Source organism: Amphiprion ocellaris, chromosome 7 (genome assembly GCF_022539595.1).
Source record: "Amphiprion ocellaris isolate individual 3 ecotype Okinawa chromosome 7, ASM2253959v1, whole genome shotgun sequence".
NCBI classification, from domain to species: domain Eukaryota; kingdom Metazoa; phylum Chordata; class Actinopteri; family Pomacentridae; genus Amphiprion; species Amphiprion ocellaris.
This window is the reverse complement of record NC_072772.1, coordinates 9,225,820-9,246,526: the sequence shown is the minus strand read 5'-3', so window position 1 is coordinate 9,246,526 and position 20,707 is coordinate 9,225,820. Positions and strand designations below refer to the sequence as shown.

At 38.8% G+C, this 20,707-nt stretch overlaps 1 protein-coding gene across 1 annotated transcript in view; it reads left to right on the top strand.

The window, feature by feature from the left end:
- Window positions 1-20,707, top strand: part of LOC111580968 (rho guanine nucleotide exchange factor 17) — a 79,678-nt gene that overhangs the window by 34,838 nt on the left and 24,133 nt on the right. Inside the window, exon 2 of the mRNA XM_023288927.3 lies at window positions 20,241-20,318. Within this exon, the coding sequence (XP_023144695.2) occupies window positions 20,241-20,318 (78 nt within the window). The remainder of the gene's footprint in view (window positions 1-20,240; window positions 20,319-20,707) is intronic.

The following is a 20,707-nucleotide window of genomic DNA, read 5'->3' as shown; positions in this document are numbered from 1 at the left end:
CAAGATATTATCTCTCATTTATCTGTAAAATAAAAGTTTAAAATTAGTAACCATTTTTCAGTCGATAGTATACATAATTTTTCTTTGAAATAACCAGTAAATAACTGTGAAATAACAATATTTTTGCTCATTTAAATTAATTTGCAGTTATAGTAGTATAATTTTACTGTCAAACGTTGCAAAAGAATGGATCACCATTTATAAAAATACAGATTTTGATGTGAACATTACTTACAGTTTTGGCCCTCTTTTTTGGTTAACATGCAACCTGATGTTTTTTTTTATATTAAGTTATTATGTATAATTTATCCAAACAGGTAAAATCTGTTAAATACCAGTAAATTATTTTTTTTTAAAAATTACACTTCAGTCTGTTGCAAAAAAATGTAAGCTCATATATATATATATATATATATATATATATATATATATATATATATATATATATATATATATATATATATATATATATATATATATATATATATATGTAACTATACAAGCTCCAATATGACTTTAATAATGACTTTAGCAGCAAACAGGCCATTCTGTGGCTTTAGGTTTTAACTGCTTCTCTGTATTGTTAAGGATCCACTTTGTTTACAGCTTCATCACAAGATATCAGATGATCATCTTAGGTGTCTTCATGTGCGTGTGTCCATCAGAGAGAATATTCTGCCTTCATTATGTGTGTGTGTTTGTGCACATTGTGTATATTAGCTGGATCTCCAGTCCTGTCCTGCCTCAGCCTCACCTCTCAGGGACAAAGGCTCTTTTCAGCTGATCTCTCTCTCTTTCTGCCTCTCTCTCACACACACACAAATCCACACCATCCCATAAGGGCGTATTTGGAGAGCAAGTAGATCTGGTTACCTGTGAATTCTCCCCCTTTCTCTGCTGCACTTGTTCGCTACAGTTTCAGCAGCAGTCACAGCTCGGTTTTGATAGCAGGTGTTGTTTACTTTGCTTATTAAAGGCTTAATGTCTGAATTTCGTGAAAAAAAGGGATTGCATATTTTATTATGTTAATATAATGTCACAGAGTGAATACAGTCACAACTCATCTAAGTGTATTAGGGGTTTATATTTAATCTGAGAGGGTTTCTCAGAGAAATTTGTTAACGCCTCTGTGGCATTTTAAACAGTGATTTTTACCATGACCCAGCAGCAGGATGAAAAGAAGCAGATACACTCTGTAATGATTTTTTCATTCTGACTACTGCCCCCTTGTGGGTATTGTTTATGCATATTTTCACACTACAGTAAGCACTAAAAAAGATTTGCTCATATGTGCCTTTAAATCTTAGATTCTTTTCATTTTGCCATTCATAATTCCTCAGTCAACATGCACTAAAGTCTAACTCTCCTCTTTTGCTCTCGTTGCTCTGACTGAATTTGCGTCCACAAGCACAGATGAGGTTTCTTCTCGAGGTGCCGACTGTTAACAGTGTCAGCAGGAGGAGGTTTGTGAATATATCCTGGCATGAAATGTTTACGTAAATAGAATTCCAGCATATTTTCCCTTGAATCGCAACGACAGATGGAGAGTGGGTGAGGCAAGGGCAAGATGTACCTGGAGGTGCACAGAGACGTGGAAGATGGTGAGAAATGAATGAAATGAGGTGAATCTGGACAGACGGAGAGCTTTTCCCCGACCTCCCACGTCGTAGACAGTGGTGGGAATGATGCTGTTCCTGGAATCACCTGCCATTATCCTGTTACCCGGCATTGACACACACATAAAGAGGCTCAGATGGCACAAGCTGTACGCCTGCACAGGTGTGTGAGGAGAAATCTGTTTTGATCTGTTTGGGCAGTCATGCGTCCACCTCTCCTAAGGTTACTGCCTCGCTCTGTCTCGGACACACACACACACACACGCACACACACACACACACGCACACACACACCTGCGGACCAGTGGGTGCGCTGACAGGTGTCATCAGTCCTGCTACATGTTTGTCAGTGGACCGACTCCACACTGACTCAGTTTGTTTTTTTAATATTGTGGAGTGATATTGACTCAGAGTACAGATGTTATTTTGCAGCACTTAGTAGCTCTCAGTGACTCTGCCAGGCAGGCAAGGCAGTTGAGCAAGAAATTAAACCCCACACACATTTCTTTGCAGGGTGGGGAGGAAATACGAGGTTGAACCACGGCTGCAAATGCATCCCACTCATGATCAGCCACATGTGTGTCTCTGGTGTGTTTATTTATAGGTGCTGGTAAATGTGTGTACTCTATGTGTGGACACGGATGTAGAGCCATTGTAATTAGCGGGTTTTTAGATAATAGCTGATTAGCAGGCCACAGAAATTATTTTTTCCTGCTGGATTTGTAATCTGAAATCAGCTCAAATGTTTCCGTGCTGGTAGGTTTCCGAGAGTGAGCTCTTGTCTGCCAGCGTGCAACTGGAAAATAATCATGACATGCTAATCATTTCTTGTGAAAAAGGCTGCGGCGGTGTTCAGCTGTTATAGCCTGTGTGTACACATACAATGGTGTGAATGCACAATGCCGGTTAATCTGGGTCATCTCGCTATGAGCTGGTAACTCTTCCAGGGAGAACGCTCCATCCCCAGACTGCCGCTCACACATGCCCAAAAAAACACACACAGACACGTACGTACACGGCATTTTCCCCCACTTCATTACCTAGCAACAGCATTAGTCCCAGGCTAAACAGGAAATGCTGAGGATGTGAGCATCCCGGAGTTGTTATGGCAACAAGATGCTACGGATGCTGATGCAACTGGTTCGGTTGGTGGTTGTAAATTGTGTGTTTCTAAAGGATGTGATATTTTAACTTTTCTAAAAGAACAGCAAATTGATCCTTGCATGGTTTGTGGCCTCAATAATGTATCTAATTTCTCTCAGCTGTAGACCTTCATTGTGGTCCAAAATAAATGATTAAAAACACATCATTGTGCATCATTATGTGACATGTCTTTTGGCACATGGGCACTCTCGTGTTTTAAGGTAACTCTACATACTGATGCACCATCTTGCAGCTGTAAGGACTCACTTTAATAGTTCCTCCACCAAATACATAATTTAGTCCTGTTTGATCAATGTTTGATATAAACCGGCAGTGCTGCAGCTGCTTCAGAAAATGTATGATATTAGATTAGATTTTTCTTTGCTCATGTCACATTTTTACACATTACACATCTAGCACAACTAGGGCTAAAAATAGAGAAAAAAGGGGGAAAAAGTCCACAGTAATAATACCATTAATCATTAAAAAATATAAAAAAGAATTTCTTTTATTATTTATATTACAAAAATTAGAAAAAAACTTGAATTATAGAACATTTTAATTGTAAAAATCATCCAGGTATTACTTATATTGGATAGAAAATGTTGGCTCTGCATACTAGATGTTCTACTCCTTACGTTTGTAATTAATTTCCATATTTGGCTCGTACCTGCTCTATGTAAACACAGCCTGCAGTTCAACCCAGTGGAGCAGAAAAATCCCAGAATTTTTTAGCTGAGTCACACATGCTATATCTTTGTTTGTTTGTTTGTGGGGTTTTTGTTTGTTTGTTTGTTAGTTTTTTTTTACAGATTCTTGTTAGAGCAAACAGTTAAGCTTTGGCAAAATCTTCTATGATTTTGATGAAATGCAACAATTTCAAGTTCAAAACTGCATGTCACAGATGATGAGTTCAAGGGCTGAAGGAAGTTTTAGAGTTCAGAGGGTTAAACATCCATTCGAATAAATAGCAAAGAGTAGTCAGAAAGTATGAAGTAACATAGATATGTATTATTTGTTTTGATCTTTTGATGGGATTTCTTGACAATAAAAGAATATTGAATAGAAAGTTGGAGTCATGGTAGTCTTGAGCTCGCCTCTGTTCCACTGGCTTCAGTGACTCAATGCACTCATCTGTTTCATTGTCTAACTAACAAAAAAAAAAAAAAAAAAGTGTGTCCTTTCCAAAGTCGTCCACAACAGCAGTTGCCGTTAGAAATTGAAAGCTTTGTTGTTTTCACAAAGGTAACAATGACTTCTTTGTGAGCACAGACAAAACTACAGCTTATTTTTAAGAAACTGGTTCTGTCTGTATTAATAAAAGACTCTTTTCTAATGTTGTTTTTCCCCCTAATGTTCACATTTTTAATCTGTGTTCAGTCCTCTGTGTCCTGAATATCAAAAACAGTATCATCCTTAGCTAACCCTATTCATATAAATGATTACTTCTGTAACTGAGCCTGTAGACATTATTCTTTATTGCAGACATAGTGACTTAATTCTCTAGACTTCACAGAAGTAAAGAGGTGCTATCACTTCTATAATTGTGTTTTGAATGGGAACTTCATCTCAAGCACTCTGAATGTTAACTACTAAAAGAAAAAGATGAAGACATGAAAAAGAAGAGCGGTAGGTGTCTGCGTGAATGTGTGAATTGAATATAAATGAATGAAGGCAGAAACAGAGAAGCAGATACAAAGAAAGAAGAAAAAACTCATTCAAAGAATCAGACCTCAGGGGACAGATATTAGTTTGATATATTTTCCAATGAGATGCTGTTAAAGTGCACTTTGTTTGGCATTACAGTAGATAGTTTGTTGGAAAAGAAACAGAAACCCTGAGGTAAAAAAGTCTTATGTATTAAATATTTCTCTGCCAGTCCCAACTCCAAACATGCCTTAGAGATTGTCATCTCTGATCTCTGTCACCAGACCTTCAAAACCATCTTATTGTTTCTATGGCAATGAGGATTAAAGGCCAATTTCCTGCCACGAGCCTGACCTTTAAATGTCCTTTTGTGACCTTTCTCTGTTGTCACCGTCTGATCTCTGCTGGACGGAAAAAGCCCAAAGTCTCTTTGGGTTTATTGCCAGCTTAAAGAGAAGACAAAAGTCACCTCAGAGTCTTTTATGAAATTCAACGATTACATGATAATCTCAGTGTTTTTCATCATCTTAGTTGGACTATAAGTTTGCATTGTAAAAGTGCATGTATTTAGCTGGTTCACATTTGTTGTTTATATTAATTTTGCATGTTGTGCTGTATGTACTTAGAACCAATTCAGCTGTACTTTCCACTTCTGTCACTTTTCCATTAAAACTGCATTTTAGATTTCTGCTCTGGTGAAAACTTCAGGTCATATTTGCCATTTAACTGATGTGCACACACATACATGCACACAATGCCTTGTTTCTTTTCTCAGAATTACAGTTCACTCTCCTTCTTCTCTGATTGCATTGCTTGATCATCTTTTTATTATACTGTGCGTTTGTGTGCTGTGTGTGTGTGTGCAAATGCATTTGCTTGCATGCTGTGTGTGAATGTGGATGCACCTGCTTTATGAATTGCCGATGGACTGTACTGATGGTGCTGCATGTTTTTAGACCATCGACTTTCTGCAGCTGTCCCCTTGGTGTGTTCAAGGACTGTGCAAATTGGTCTTTACTGTAACAGCATAAGCAGAAAAACATGGTGATATTGGAACTGTCATCAAAAATAAATGATGTCATGAAGGCCATGAATTCTCACATTAGGTTAGGAGCCAAATAATAGTCAAAAAGAACTGGGCTTTCTCCATCCTTAGAACTGTTTTACACTTGATGAAACTAGAATTTTATTCTGATATTTCATCCAACAGGTTAAATCTATTCCACTTCGATGTGAGGGCTGAACAGGACTCTTGTATTGAAGTGTCTGGGTGGCCTACTGGTTAAAAACAACGTGTAAAACATGTAAGGTCATTCAGGATCAATTAGCATAAAAATATGTTTCTATTTACCCTTTTTACTAAAGCCTCTGTTGACTATTTCTGAATTCAGGATACTCTGAAGTTTATACCTGAAACAAACTTCAATCTCTTACAGCATGTGGAAACAAACACTAGAACAATTAGACTCAATTTATGTTGAATCTACACTGTATGTGCACTTTGCTCCACCACAGAAATGTAATTATACATCACAACAACTGTGATCAGTCCCCTTGGTAGTAATGTGCTGTGTTTACACGCAACAAAATGTAACATGTTATAGACTGCATCTGGCATGCTCATAATGCAAATGCAGGAGCCAGTTTTATGCCCATGTAGAGTTATTCCATTTTCTCACTGTTAAAGTTCTGCCAATTCATCTATTGACTCAATCAGTCTTCTCTCTTCTCCTCGCTGCAGCGGTGAATGTAGCTGTTGTTCAGCATTTATTAGCTCCAGCTCCAACATGATCCGCTCTGTTTCACCCACTATTGTTTGAACTACATAAAGAAACTCAATAGAGGAGCATAGAAACCTCATTGCTAGTGTGTTGGTGGTGTAATTGCAGAGAGTTGTACAGATGCTCCAGTGCATAAGTGTAAATACAATGGCTTTGGCCATTTTATTGCAGGAGCATACATCGAATTTAAGTTGATGAACTCAGTAGGTGGATCTGACTGTACTTTTCATAATCATGAAGTCTCAATATTCAATGTATAACAGAATATACATACTTTAGAAAAAGTGCAGTGACCATAATAGAGCGAGTCATCCACTAATTGCAAGGTTGGCGGTTCAATCCCTGATCCTATCACATGTCCACGTGTCATTGGGCAAGACACTGAACCTGATACTGCTTCTGATAACAGGCAAGCATTTGTCATGGCAGCTCTGTTGCCACTGATGTGTACATGAGAAACACACAGTAATGTGCTCTGAGTACCACAGTAGTAGAAAAGTGCTATGTGAGTGCAGATTATTTAGCAGTTTTCCATAGAATAGAAACTAGTGGCAATAGAAGGGACTAAATCTATGTCCTGAGTCATAGCTTGCATATAAACAAACGCTGAGCAGTTTATATGATTTGTGGGAAATTTAAAAACGCAAGTATTGTTCTTTATAATTACATCTTACTCACTGTTGTCATGGTTATCTGTAGGCTGCTGCTGCTGCTGCTCAGTGCTTTTCTCAGTCTCCCAAATTTCACATTCAAATCTGCATTTCTGAATCAAGTGTTTATCTCCAATGGGAGGAACGGAAGTTTACACAGTCAGATAATCAGTACCATGAGGAAGATGTTCCCGTGGCAATGGGGTCATTTGATGAATGGTTTGATAGGAAGAGATGGATGGGTTAAAACTCCGTCCCTTCTCATGCCTCAGGTGCTTCGATCGATTATTTATGGGGGGACTGGTCGGGTCTGGCTGATGTGAAGCGGAGCCGAGCGTCTGCCCTGCCTGCTGTCTCTCATTATACACACCCAGGGGGAGGGCGGTGACACACTCACACACGCCCACACACACACACACACACACACACACACACACACACACACACACACTCACACTTTCTGTCTCCCCCGTGGCCCACACACCTCGCCGTGCGCTCACACATCTTGCTTACATCATCCATGCAGTAGGAACAGATCAGACTCCCGTGCATACATGCTGGAGTGCGTCTCCTCAGCCTCTCACTCGGGGTGTGTGTGTGCTGCAAGACACACTCGCTGTGACGAGCTGCGTAGCTGATTCCTACCTGCACACTTTGAAGACACAAGGCTGATTTTCTGGAGGAGCACGCAGTTTGCAGAAAGGCTGCTCTCTACAAGGACTGAATTATTTAAAAGTATTTGCTGCCTGCAGAAGGGAGGAAAGAAAAAAAACAACAACGGCCAGGAACATGCTTATTTAATGTTGTGAGAGAGAGGAAAAGGTGGCGATTTGTTTCGAGCCTCAGGTGCTTTTCTGTCATCTTATTCTGCAGACATGAAGACCGAGTTTGCGTGAGTAAACAAACAGATAGAGATCTTTGTCGGGCTGCTTCGTCCGCGTGTCTATGTGCCATCCTGAGTGTGCGTTTGGGCACACGGACTGTTCCGTATGCTGCAGATGGTTCGAACCCTAGCCCAATTCAGCATCGCTCTGGAGGAAATGAATGAGAATGGAGAGAATACTGGAGACGAAGGAGGAGGAGGAGAGAAAGATGGTGGAGGAGAAGAAGTGGTGGACAAAGATGCAGTGGATCAATTCAGAAACAGCAATGGGAACTCCAGTGGGAATTTGAATGGGAATGGAGTTTGTGCTGGAAGCCCCAGCGGAGAGGTAGACCAGCGTTTGTCTTTTGTAGTCAGTTAACATGTGTGTGTGTTTGTGTTGCACCTTTGCTGCATATCTAGGATGCTATCACCTGCCTGTCCAACTCAATTTGAATTTCACTCCATCCAGCCTCTTTGATCCACTTTTTCTTGTCTTTATTTCCTTCTCCCCTCTAAATCCAGCTTTCTTTAGACCTTTCTTTTTGCTTGTTTCTCTGTATTGGTATACCACCCTCCTTGTTCTAATGTGTTTGTCTCCATTGGATAATCTTAAGATCCTCATCTGTCTCTCTCTCATGACTGTCTATAATGGAATTAGAGCTGAGTGAATCACACGATTAGCTCCAACACCTACTGTCAGAAACACTCACACCACTCTGTAGTGTCACCGTTTGTCCATCTGCACTACTTCATGACTCCACTCGCTCATCGTTCAGTCATTAGATGATCTTTACATACAGTTCGTAGTTAGTTTTTGAGTGAGTACGTCTCTCTTCTTTTCGCGTACAAGTCATATATTTCTGTGTAGTTCTGCGGAGCTTAACACAGTCTATTAGTCCACACCAGTGACCGAAGCGCTTTTATATTTGTGTGGGTGTGTCTAATAATTCTATGTAGAGCCACAGTCGAACTTCTCTTTTGCACAATAGAAATATTTAGGAAACAGTTCTCTCAGTATATTAAGCTCATAAAAATAATGAAAATTTAAGCTAACAGTCAATAATCTGACAGATCTGACATTTGAAGGAAAAAGTATTTATAGATCCTTTGTCAAGATAAAAGTACTAATATATTGTAAAATACTCATTAAAAATACTTGAGTATAATCTAAAAAATGTACTTAAAATTAACTTAAAAGTACTTAATGCAGAAAACTGTCCGATGTGACGGAATGATCCATGCATTAATACAGAAGCAGGATTTCACTGCTGTAGTTGGTTGATAGAAAGCTCAAATTGAGCTATTTTGTAAAACTAATGATTATTTTCATTGTGAATTCATTTGCAGATTATTTTCTGCCGTAGTCAATTGATTTTTTATTTATAAAAGTCCAGAATACTGTGACAAATGCTGTCACAATTTACACAGTCATGACACTTGTTTTGTCCAATCAGTGCTCCAAAACCCAAGATTATTAAAGATGGTCAAAGTCAAGTTCATTTATTAAAATCAACAAGACTTGAACCAAAGTGTGAAACAATTCAAATAGCACAATGACTACAAATGTACTAAATGAGCAAACAAATATGAATTTAAAAAATCTGTGGAATTAATAAAATGATTGCAAGGAAAAGCAGCAAATCTTCGCATCTGAAGCTGAGACAATTTATAGTTTAAACACGAAAAATTACTAGAATAAATGCACAATGGTGGCCAATTCATTTTCTGGCAGTTAACTACCTGATTATTCAGCCAATTACTTCAGCTGTGCTCATCTAAACTGAAATAATAGTTCAGTTATAAATCATGATGAATAAAGCAACATTTTAAAGCTATTTGTATAGTTTGTTTGCAGAAATCATGAATTATAAACTAACTATTAACTAAAGCTGTCAGATAAATGTAGGTCAGTAGAAAGGTAAATATTTTACTCTGAAATGTAGTAGAGTAAAAGTACAAAGTGTGATGAAAAGAAGAGTCTCCAGTAAAGTACATGTACCTTAAATTTGAGTGTAGGACTAGAGAACAGATTTACTTTTTTACATTCCACCACTACATATCAGTTTCTTCGGGTGGAAAGTAATGGCTGTTTTAATGTTGATTTATTTTATTTTAATTTTTTTTTAAATTCAGAAAATGATCAAGGGCAAAACAGCAGCCAAAAGTGACATATTCAAATGACTCAATGATCCAAAACCAAAAAATAGATTTTAGTAACCCATCCAGTTCAGAAAGCAATCAAATATTCCCATTAGAGAATCTCAAATCATTGAATGTTTTGGCTGAAAAAGTTGACTATCGGACTGCCTTGCTGTTTAAGATCTAATCATATGCAATACAATATAAGCACAAAATACACATATTCTCTTGCTGGGCTGATTTGTGGTGTTGATAAAGACATTGTTGAAGCAGTGGAACACCGAATACACACTGTAACACTGACTGTTTTATGAAATGACTGTCTGGATGCGAGGAGAGACCAAAGTGAAGAGTTATACAGAGGAAGAGAAGAGTTTGGGGCGGAGCGACGGAGGTGATGATGGAGACGGAGGACACTGGACATGGATCAATAGTTTGTACGTGTGTCTGGAAGATAGAGAAAACTATTGATCAGTGCAGAGTAGGTCAGATCAGCCTGCAAATGACAGTGAGCGAGCTCACAGGGGCACACTCTTAACTCCCTGCTGTTTAAATCTGCATGCCAGAATTATGTAAGCTGCACTAAACGGCAGAAGACTGAAGAAGCTGCCTCCTCAAAGGTGTGAAAATCAGTCCCAGTGTTTTACAGAGATGTGTGGATGAATAGAGGAAGTGATGGGTGATGAGGATGTTTTCTCTTTGGTCTGCCTGTTGCTGATTTCGCCCCGGCTGTTGCCAGGGGAGACAGCAGCCGGGAGGGGAGGGCGAGGAAGGAGGCAGAGGTGGGAGAGGTGACGAGAGCAATAAGATGAAGAAGGAGCTGCATTTCAATCATTGATGCTTTTAATGAAATAACTTCAGCTCAGAGCTCCTTTTGGGAAACTAAAACCAATGTTTTTGTAATAACGAAGCTTGTGTGCTGCGCTGATGTCGATTAATATATGCAGAAATCTGGTCGAACGTGCACAAAAAAAAACACAATTCCTCTTCAGTTTGTATTAATTTCAAGGCATATATGTTCTTTACGTCTTTAAAAGTCTGCAGTGAAAGCTGAAGTTATGAGAAGAATGAAATAAATACTTGTGAGATAATTTAAAGGAATAGTTCAAAATTTCAAATACGCTTTCTCACTTTCTTTTTGGGCTCAACTCCAGATGGTTATAATACAGTCCAGCACTAAGCATCTGCTATCATTCGAGTTTGGTGGCCTTATGTGACTTTTGTGTTCCTCCCAGCTCTTATAACCTTAGCAACCACATATTACCTGTTGTGGAGTCACTTTGCTGCCAAACTAAAGTAGACCGGGCCAACACATAACCTTGTTACCGGTGTATATTTATTTGTGAGAACTTGTATGCAGCTCCAGGCTTTCCAGCTGTGTCCCATATTCATGCATGGAGGTTTTTCGTGGATGAAAGAGACCACAGAGAGAAAGATAGTGACATTACAAAATTTTGATAGCACAAATTGATCTCAGCTGTAGTACTCCGGAAGAATAATTGAGTACTTCAGTCCTTTGTTGGCTAAATACCACTTGTAGATTCTAAATTATCTATTAAAGAGAAGTATTGGGAGGAAAAAAGGGATGTCATTCTCCTTCCAAAGCTTGACACATAAAATTTAGCAATTGAACACTTTGTGTGGCATTCAGTTTTCCCGATTTAGCGGCACTCAAATGCCAGTTGTAGCATTTTCAGACTAGGAAGAGTGAAATTACAGGAGCGGGTTTGTGCAGTTTTATAGAAAAAGAAAGTAAGCAGCAGTACAAAACCGCTGTGAAATAAATAACACAGAAGTCCATTACAACAGAGTAAAAAAGAAAAAGGAAAATAAGTGTATTTTGTTCCACTTTTGTCTAGTCTGGACTATTTAGTGTTATTTTTATGACAGGAGCAGAACAATTCAACAGTGGACAGAACGAGACAATCATGGCAGCACTAAAACAGTACATAGTTACAACATCTCTGTATGAAAAGTAAAACAACTCATACGTTGTCATTTCCTGCAACGTTTGGCTGCAGTTATGAGGAATGACTTTATGGACCCCCTGTGTCCACATCATTACTAAGACACCGGAGCTCACAGAGGGACACACGAGAACATGCTGTACCCACATCACAGCTACACAATGAACGTAATGTCTGACACTGTGGATGCACGACAGAGAGAAGAAAACCAGGCATTTTACATATTACTGTGGATTCCATCTCACATGAACAGACTGTGATGTACAGACTTGTCTTCCCGAGCAGATCGTAGCTTGTGGGTTGATCACATTACACAGAGATGCTCTTTAAAGCCGCATCATTCCAGAGATCCGGGGTGGTTTAAAAGATCACAGTTATCTCTTTACAAATAATTTGAAGGTGTGATGTAAATATTTCCGTCGTGGAAATTAGGTGACTCATTAGGTGTGTGCAGGATGTTTAATTTAGGAGATATTGCATTTGACACAAGTATTCCTTTTTTATAAAGCATTAAAATATGATATTTAAGCAACAGCTTGTGATCCAAAATGAAGCGAGACAAAATTTGTATAAGCGAGATTGATTCCATAACAGGAGTAGGAGTTTGTGTGTTTGTGCACCATGGCAGCTCAAGAGTCATAAATTATGAAAGCTGTTGATTATTAACTGCGTAGATGTTTGTGTAACATTTCAGTTCGGTACAGATAATCTGTTACACAAACCAAACAGATGTAAATGTCTTTTCCGCAAATGAGGACAATTACCAAAGCCTATTTCATTATGGACAGACGTATCGGGTCTGCATCTGAACATAATGTTAAATACGGTACAAGAGAGCAGCATCATATGCCAGTTTGTGAGATAACATCACTGATGGTCTCTTGCATCACAGAGACACACAGATCACACTGAGGTGGAGTTTTTGTTTGCTCAACCTCCTGATCATGAATCAGAAGCTGCTGAGCAGAACCGAAGCCTTGAAGCTTCATTGTGTTCCTCTTGCCAGCAAGGACGCGCTTACATCACCAGTATTTATTGCCTCTGTGCTTGATGAATTTTCAGACAGGTTCAGGTGTCAGGGCTGGGCTCTGGCTGTTTTCTTTTTCTGGTTGATATTCATGTTATCACCGGTGACAAACAACCAGAAGCTGTGAGCTGTGTGTGGGCGGCTGAAGCCCAAATTTTACTTCATGTGGCGGCCACAGTTCATCTTCGGGTGTGTGACAGTACACAGCTACAATATTTATGTGTTTGCAGACACCTAATCTCACATTACAGCGGTATTTTACATATGAGGGTTCAAATGAAAATCTTGTCAACTGCCTAAGTGTACAAGAGCGGCCCGTTTTTTCTTCCAAACGATTTTAACATTTAATAGCCAGATTGAATACGTATCACAGATATGTAGAATTCAGTTCTTCACAGTCAAAAAGAACATCTCAGACACTCACAATGTCATTCCTCAATTCAGTTCAGTTCAGTTGTATTTATATAATGCAAATGCGCCACTTTTCTTCAGATTCCCTTTGAGCAAGAACTTGGCAACCTCACGTCTACAACTGTCCCTCTGAATGTCCATGTTGTCATGCTTCCTATCACCTTTACCATTCATGTGTATGGGGTTTCTTTTCACAGATAACTACAGTTAAGCTACAGGAATCCACAACGTCTAATGTGGAAATGTGAAATCATGACTAGTTGTAATTCCAGTGTCAGAAATCTGCAGTTAAATTCTGACTGGTCATAATTTTGAATCAAGATTTTTTTTTCATTTCCCCTTAATTCAATATACCTATGTAAGACATCTTAAATTAAATGTGAATCGGGCAGAATGGTGTTGTTGACACCTTGTACTAGAATCTGACTAGTCCACATGTAATTACAGATATCTTGAATTAGCGCTTTGACTTGGTGAAATGACTGCAGTTATGTCGAAGCTACGGCAAGTCATAAGCAGAGGCAGCTCACTTTTCAAAAACACTGTCACTGAAACTGTAACTGCATATGGCAAGCTGTTTACTGCCATGTAAGAGCACCCTACCACTTAATCTTCATCACAAGTCTTAAATCAAAGAAGCTCTCATTCTCCACAAACTTCTGGCTGATCAGTTCTTCACATTTCACAGCATTTTCTCACAATTTATCCGCCACAGCAACCGTTATGTGTGCTAACACTGTTCAAATGCTTTACTGGACCAGAATCCAGTGGGAAGCAAAGTAGTCATAGCGATTTTTTTTTTTTTTTTAATGTATCTTGGAGAAAGATTTTGACTAGTCAGAACTGTTCAAAATGATGTCTGACAGTTAACTCAGCTGTTGAATATTAAAAAGAATTCCAGAAAAAATGTATGTCCATGCAGCGACTAGACTGTGAGATCAGCCGTACACATGTATTTAATATGTAGATGTTGAGCTGCTGTGCATGAATGGATTCTCCGATCAAATTAGAAAATGGTACAATAACAACAACTATGTGTCTGAGGTCTGTGTGCCTCTTTCCAAGGGAGCATAATCAGAGGTTAAATAGAACTGAATACATGTCCAGTGTCCATCCATTTTGGAATTCCTCCAGGCCTAGTAACAGGAAATATCATTCTTTCTGTTTGGTAAACTTCAGGCAAGCAGTGACGGTTTTTTGGCAGCTTCAGACTACATGAAGCTTTTTCATTTGGCTTCCTGCTTTGTGCTTTTATAATCATTTTAGCTAGGCGAAGAGTACAGACCTTTTTCCATGTATAGACAATTTGAAATCAAATGTGGTCTCATGAATAATACAACTCTCTGAGACTGCATCATAATGACTTCCAACTTCACACAAATCGGCAATTTGTAGTTGGAAGACTTCTGTGATCTTTTTTTTAAGGCATAGTTCACATTAGCAGGTGCTTCTGGTGCATCACAGTGTTCCTTATAAGTTAGAGAAGCTCTAATTCACACTTGACACATGACATTTCTGATATTAATGGTGTCTGCATTTCATGTAGCTATTTTAGCTGAATGGCTTTATGTAGTGGAGATGTGCTCTGCTTGTTAAACTACTGTTACCTCTTTGCCAGCTTTGCTTCCTACATCTAGCTCTTTCGAGATTAATTCCAGTTTATTAGTCGTTGGCTTTTACCGTTATTGAGCTAAATTGTACTTGGCGTGAGATGTCTGAAGTTAGATGATTATACAAGCTTTTAAAAATCTTCTGATTGGTCAAACATATTTATTAGCAACACACAAAGGTGAGCAGTTTAACCTATTGTTTAAACTGTAAATTACAAACATCCATTATAGCCTACAGACCAATGTCCTGGTCTAACTTTGACTCACTGTACTTACTGTAGGTGAAATTAGGGGTCATTACGTGCATGCTGGGTACTTTCACTTTTACAACGGCAACGTTACCTCCAAATGAGGTGGTTTAGATAATGCGGTTTATTCATTCCCCTTTTTGGCTATGTATTGGTGATGCAGTTGTTTCCAAAATCAGACCGCATTTGTAATAAATCAAAATGGTCTTTTATGAATTTGGCAATGATTCAATCTAAGAATGCTATTTTATCCCTTTATGGCACTTCAGTGTACCTTCAGCTTCCATGCTGGACATGAAACCTCAGAGTCAGAGCTTGCAGTGATTCATGCCATGTGAAAACGGTGCCACAGTCTGATGTATTGTTCTGTTACACTGGATTCAGCTGAACTTTCTGATTTGAAGGTTGACACAGTCCAGTCTGAGAGTCCTGACCTCGGCTCTGGACTGCTGTCGGCTTTGCTGAGCGACTCGCCTGTCCTGTGACCATTCAGCCTCTCAGCTGGGGTTACCATGGCAACCCAGCTAGCAAAATGAAACTGGCATTCCTAGCATTATTTGGCCATGTTCTGATGTGCCAATGTGTTATCTAATAAAGACGACTAGCACCGCACAGAGAAACAATCCTGCCTTCAGGGAACTTCCCTTTCTCTTTTATCTCACTGTCACACACGTGTCATTTCTTGTCTTCTTCTTGTTGTGAGGTCATTTGGTCACAAATATTATCTGCAGCTCCCATAACACTCTCGTAACTATGGCGGCACATGAGAAACCACACATTTCTTAACCAGCGCTTGATCGAAAGCAGCAGGATTTTATTCCAAATAAGGAGTCAGGAGAAAGACCGAGGGGATCTGCATTTGTTAATTTGATCATTGTAAATGAGGTTTAATTTGTGTGAGACATTCATGCAGAGGCAGCTGTGTTCTTGTGTGCAGCGTATTGTGTATCTGTGTGTGTGCAATCTTGTCAGGAAATCCTGACAGAAACAGCATCTATTGCTGCAGCTGGAGCTGCTGGGGGAATCCAGCTCTGACTAGATGTACTGTACAGTCTATCTTTGCTGTAGCTCTAGTAAACAATTTAATGTTTCTCAGTTGTCTCGTGGAATAACTTGCAAAACTGACATTTTTCCTCACAGTGGGCTTAGTTTTCGCTGAAATATGAAGCTCTGTTGAAACAGAGAAGTGCTTTTTGTACACTTAATGCGTCTCCGAGAACAGCGGCACTCTCCTGTTTTGAGTTAATCCTACATACTGATGTATGGTGTCACTTATACAACATGCTATACGTATTAATCCGCAGTTGAAAATGGTCCCCCCCCCCCCCCCCCCCCCCCCCCCCCCCCCCAGTTAGATAAAGTTAGTAAGATAAGAAGTGTTCCATGTTGTAGATTGAGCACCAAATGAATTTCTAGTGCTAAAACAATTAGTCACCCATTTAACTTGGGGATGGAAAATTAAGCGACAGCCATTTTTAAAGACTGAAACAAATTTGAGTCGCTTGTCAAGCAAAAATGATAAAATGTTTGCTGGTTACAGCTTCTCAGTTGTCAGAATTTTCTGCTTTTCTCTTGCACCGTAAAACCTATCAGTCTATAGAAACCACCTCGGACTCTTTTGTTGTAACAGACACGGCTCATTACTTGGCGATGTTCTTTTTAAAAATCCAGCACCAAATTCGGAATATACAGCAAAAACCACAAACTGCAACAAAAGGAGAGACAGTAATTGATAAAAGCAACCATAAGATGAATGATATATGTCAAGATCCATATAATACCAAGAAAGATATTAAAAAAATATTTTTTTTAAATTAAAGCTCAGTAGGCAATGCAAAATGAGTTTTTTTAAATCAATATCAATTATGAAAAAAATGAAAATCAAATACTGACTTGTTGCAAATGTAGTTTGAAAGACAGCAGCAGTGCTTTTGCGTACTGTAGCATAGACTGAACCACAAAGTATTCTGAATAGGTTCGTACTTAGAGGGTAATTAGGGAATATAAATGGATGATTACCATGTTATTGTGTGCCTCCCTATTTAGCCGTGTTTAGTCCTGTTGTTATTCCCTCTGCAACCTCGTGTTTGTTTTTCTATGTCAGGGGTGAGTAGATCTGGGAATCCATCATGAAGAGAAGTTATTGGACAGCAGAGACGACTCACTGGTGGCACAACTTTCACTGCAACAAAGGAAAACAGAACATTAATAAACTTCTCTGCACACGCGTTGTAGAGGCCAAGTTTTTCTCTCTCAATCACTGAGTCTTAAACACACACAGCGATTCACATTCCCCCTTCCACACACCACCTTTCACCCTGCAGTGGTTCCCCGCAGCGCCCCTGGGACCTCTGGATGCCAAACACTAAACATGGTCTTTCTGGGAAGTTATTGTTTCGGTTATTTATAGGGCACAGTGGTGCTGGCAGAGCAGAGCAGGGGAAGAGGGGAAAAAAACCCTCCTTTGTGTATTTTTATGTCCCCTGTGTGTGTGTGTATGTGTGTGTGTGTAAGTTTGAAAGAGGGGGAGAAAGATTTTGTGGTTATTTATGCACTATAGGGTTTTGCCTGTGGCTCCGTCTGATATTTATGTCATGTTTGGTGCACAAATATTTTGGGAATCTCCCCTGGGATAATATGTCTGACTCGTTCCATGAACCGTTTACTCCCCTCGTTATTCTCCCACCTCTTTGTTTTTCCCTGTCACATACACACATAGTTTGTCACATTTAACAGGCTTAATTACTTTACAACCAGGAGAAAGAGTGATGGATTTCACCTCCGTAGCGCAAATTGTTTCACAATTTTGGGAGAAAGCTGACAGAAAACTGTGCTGAAAGTCGACAAGATGTTCATTTCACAGTTGAAGCGACAACAGGATATGAATAAATTATACTAGGAAGTAAATATGTCTATTTGTTTTACGGAAATTCTTGCAAACCTGTTGTCCGTCTCCTTCACTTAAATTCTGCCTGTCTCCTTCTTGGCCTGAGTGTTTTGGGTTTGTTGGAGCAGCTCATTCACTCATATCCATAGATCATGAGTCATTGTTAGGACCAAACTGCTGAGTCACACTTTGCTTGTGTGGACTTCCTGGCCTCAGTGACCTCTAGTGTGTGTGTATGTCTCTGTATGTGTGTGTTACCTCTGAATGTGCAGCTGTTTAATATTAGAATAGAACTCTCCTATCTTTCATATGTAATATTTATGTCAAATTGTTCCTGGAATTTAAACTAAAAGACAGAGAATACTCAGTTTTACCTTTTCTAATCTAGAACCATGAAGATTAGGGAAATTAGATGATGTTGTGGGGATGGTTTGTGAAGTAAGTCTTGCATACAACAGGACAACAGCAGAGATTGTGGTGATCATTGTATTTAAGTGTTGTGGGACTGATGTTGATAAGAAAACATGCAGAGGTAGAAATGCAATGTTTAAAATGACAGAAAGGAATTACAAGGAAGTACAAAAGACCTGCTGAGTGTACTGTTTTAGTTGTTTTTTCACTTTGGCTATGAGAACGTGCCATATAAATTCAAGTTCCAGCAATATTTGTCTTGTTTTCTTACACTCCAGTCCACTCTTTGATAATCTTTTACTGCACTCACTGCTGGAAGTCTGCTGCGTAAATGTCAACAACATTAAAAGATATTTACCTCCTCCATCCTCATATTAATACTAGGACAAACTAATATTTGCTGGCTCTTTTTGTACCAGTGTTGTTGCACTTGTGAGGAGTGTGTTTGCACATTCGGCAGAGCAGATGTAGCTCCAGTAGTTCATGGGTCGTCAGAGCAGACTACTTTCATAGCAGGGACTAACACAGGGATTAAAATGAGAACCAGAATTTCAGGAGATATAAAATATTCCTCTAACTGATTTTTAACCTCGAAATTCATTGTGCATTTCTCCACTATGTACTTGACATTTGTAATTACTTGATTTCTTTCTTATTTTACAAACAAATGTGTACTCATTTATGTCTGACATACAGTAACAAGCATATGTAGATTCACACTTCTATGAGGTGAATTGTTGTTTTTCCAGCAGTAAGTGCATATTCTTGCTCTTGTTTTCCTTCCATTTTCACTCTGTTGAGTAGTTTTTTTGTATAGTGGTAAATATAGAGCGGTAATATAGGGAGAGAGAAAGATGGATCTGAAGATATGTAACAAAATCGGTGTCGCTGCTGTCTTATTTTTACTCACTGTGGAATAATTTTTCACTGCAATATAAAGTTCTGCACCTCTATGGAAACAGCACAACTATGACTAGTAAAGGAATACTCAAAACATGTCTTCTGTGCAATATAATAAAGTTGTAATGTCATAAATCTGAAGAAGCTACATTTCTTTGACTATTTATTTTACAAAAATTGAAAAAAAAAACAAAAACCTGCCACTAACGTATACAAACATGTTCTTCATACTATAGTATTTTTGTCATGTAACTCTTGGTGTGACCAAGAGTCTCAGCTGTCTTTACAGTTGTGTCAAGGATCACAGATTTTTTTGTTTTTAAAGGATCTGGTGTATGTTTGGCAATTATTTTAAAATGAGACATGTAAATGAAAGTGATTTTGATGACATATTACAAGTTTAAGATAAGGTTTGGTTGTTTTTCTCAGCGTAGTTTTGGCAATTTTAAAAAAATAACTCACCTTTTGAACCCTGCCTGGAGGTTTTAGAGCTGTAAGGCTTAAATTAGACTTTTAATTAAACCTTAAAGGCTTCAAAAGGTCTTTTCAAGGTCACAGTGTATTTCAAACTGTGGGTTCATATTGAGACTCATTAGCATTTTTAAGTTAGATTTACATAGAAAGTCTTTTTGCTTGTCCTTTTTGAATTATAGCTTATTAGTTTGTTTTTTTATATTAATTATATTAGCTATTTTCCATCTATAGTCCCTGGGCAGGTGGACATGTTGCTGGAGATATGGAAATATATGCATCTAATAGTGCACGCAATGTGTCAAGCATCTAATAATGTTTGGTATGTATTTAAAAAGTGTGCTGCCTCCTTATGTTGTATTCACAGTAGAAGGCTGTTTGAAATCCATCACAAGAGACGTCATTAAATGTGAGCTTGTATGAGAAAGATGAATCCAAATGATTGATCTTTTCTTTCTTCTTCACAGGACATGAGGAAACATGTGATGATGACCCTCGTGGACACGGAGCAGTCATACGTGGAGTCACTACGCACTCTCATTCAGGTAGAGCACACACGACCGAATACATAACTGCATGCACTCATATCCCAACTAACTCATATAGATTGTTTTATAATGAGATGTGTTCACTGACACCTTTTTTTATTGAGCTGCGAGCGCTGCACACTAACACACAAAAGCAAACACACACACGCACAGACTGAAGACCATTGTGGAATCACGGATTGCTGAGGACACGAATAGCAAATGTAGGTAACAAAGGTGTTATGTAATCCACTTACTGTCATTCATCCTGTCAGGCAAATCTGCTAACCCCATCACATCTGTCATCAGCGTTATCTGCCCACACACACACACACACACACACACACACACACACACACACACACATATCGTTGCTCTAATAGCTGACTAACCTTTACCCCAAATCT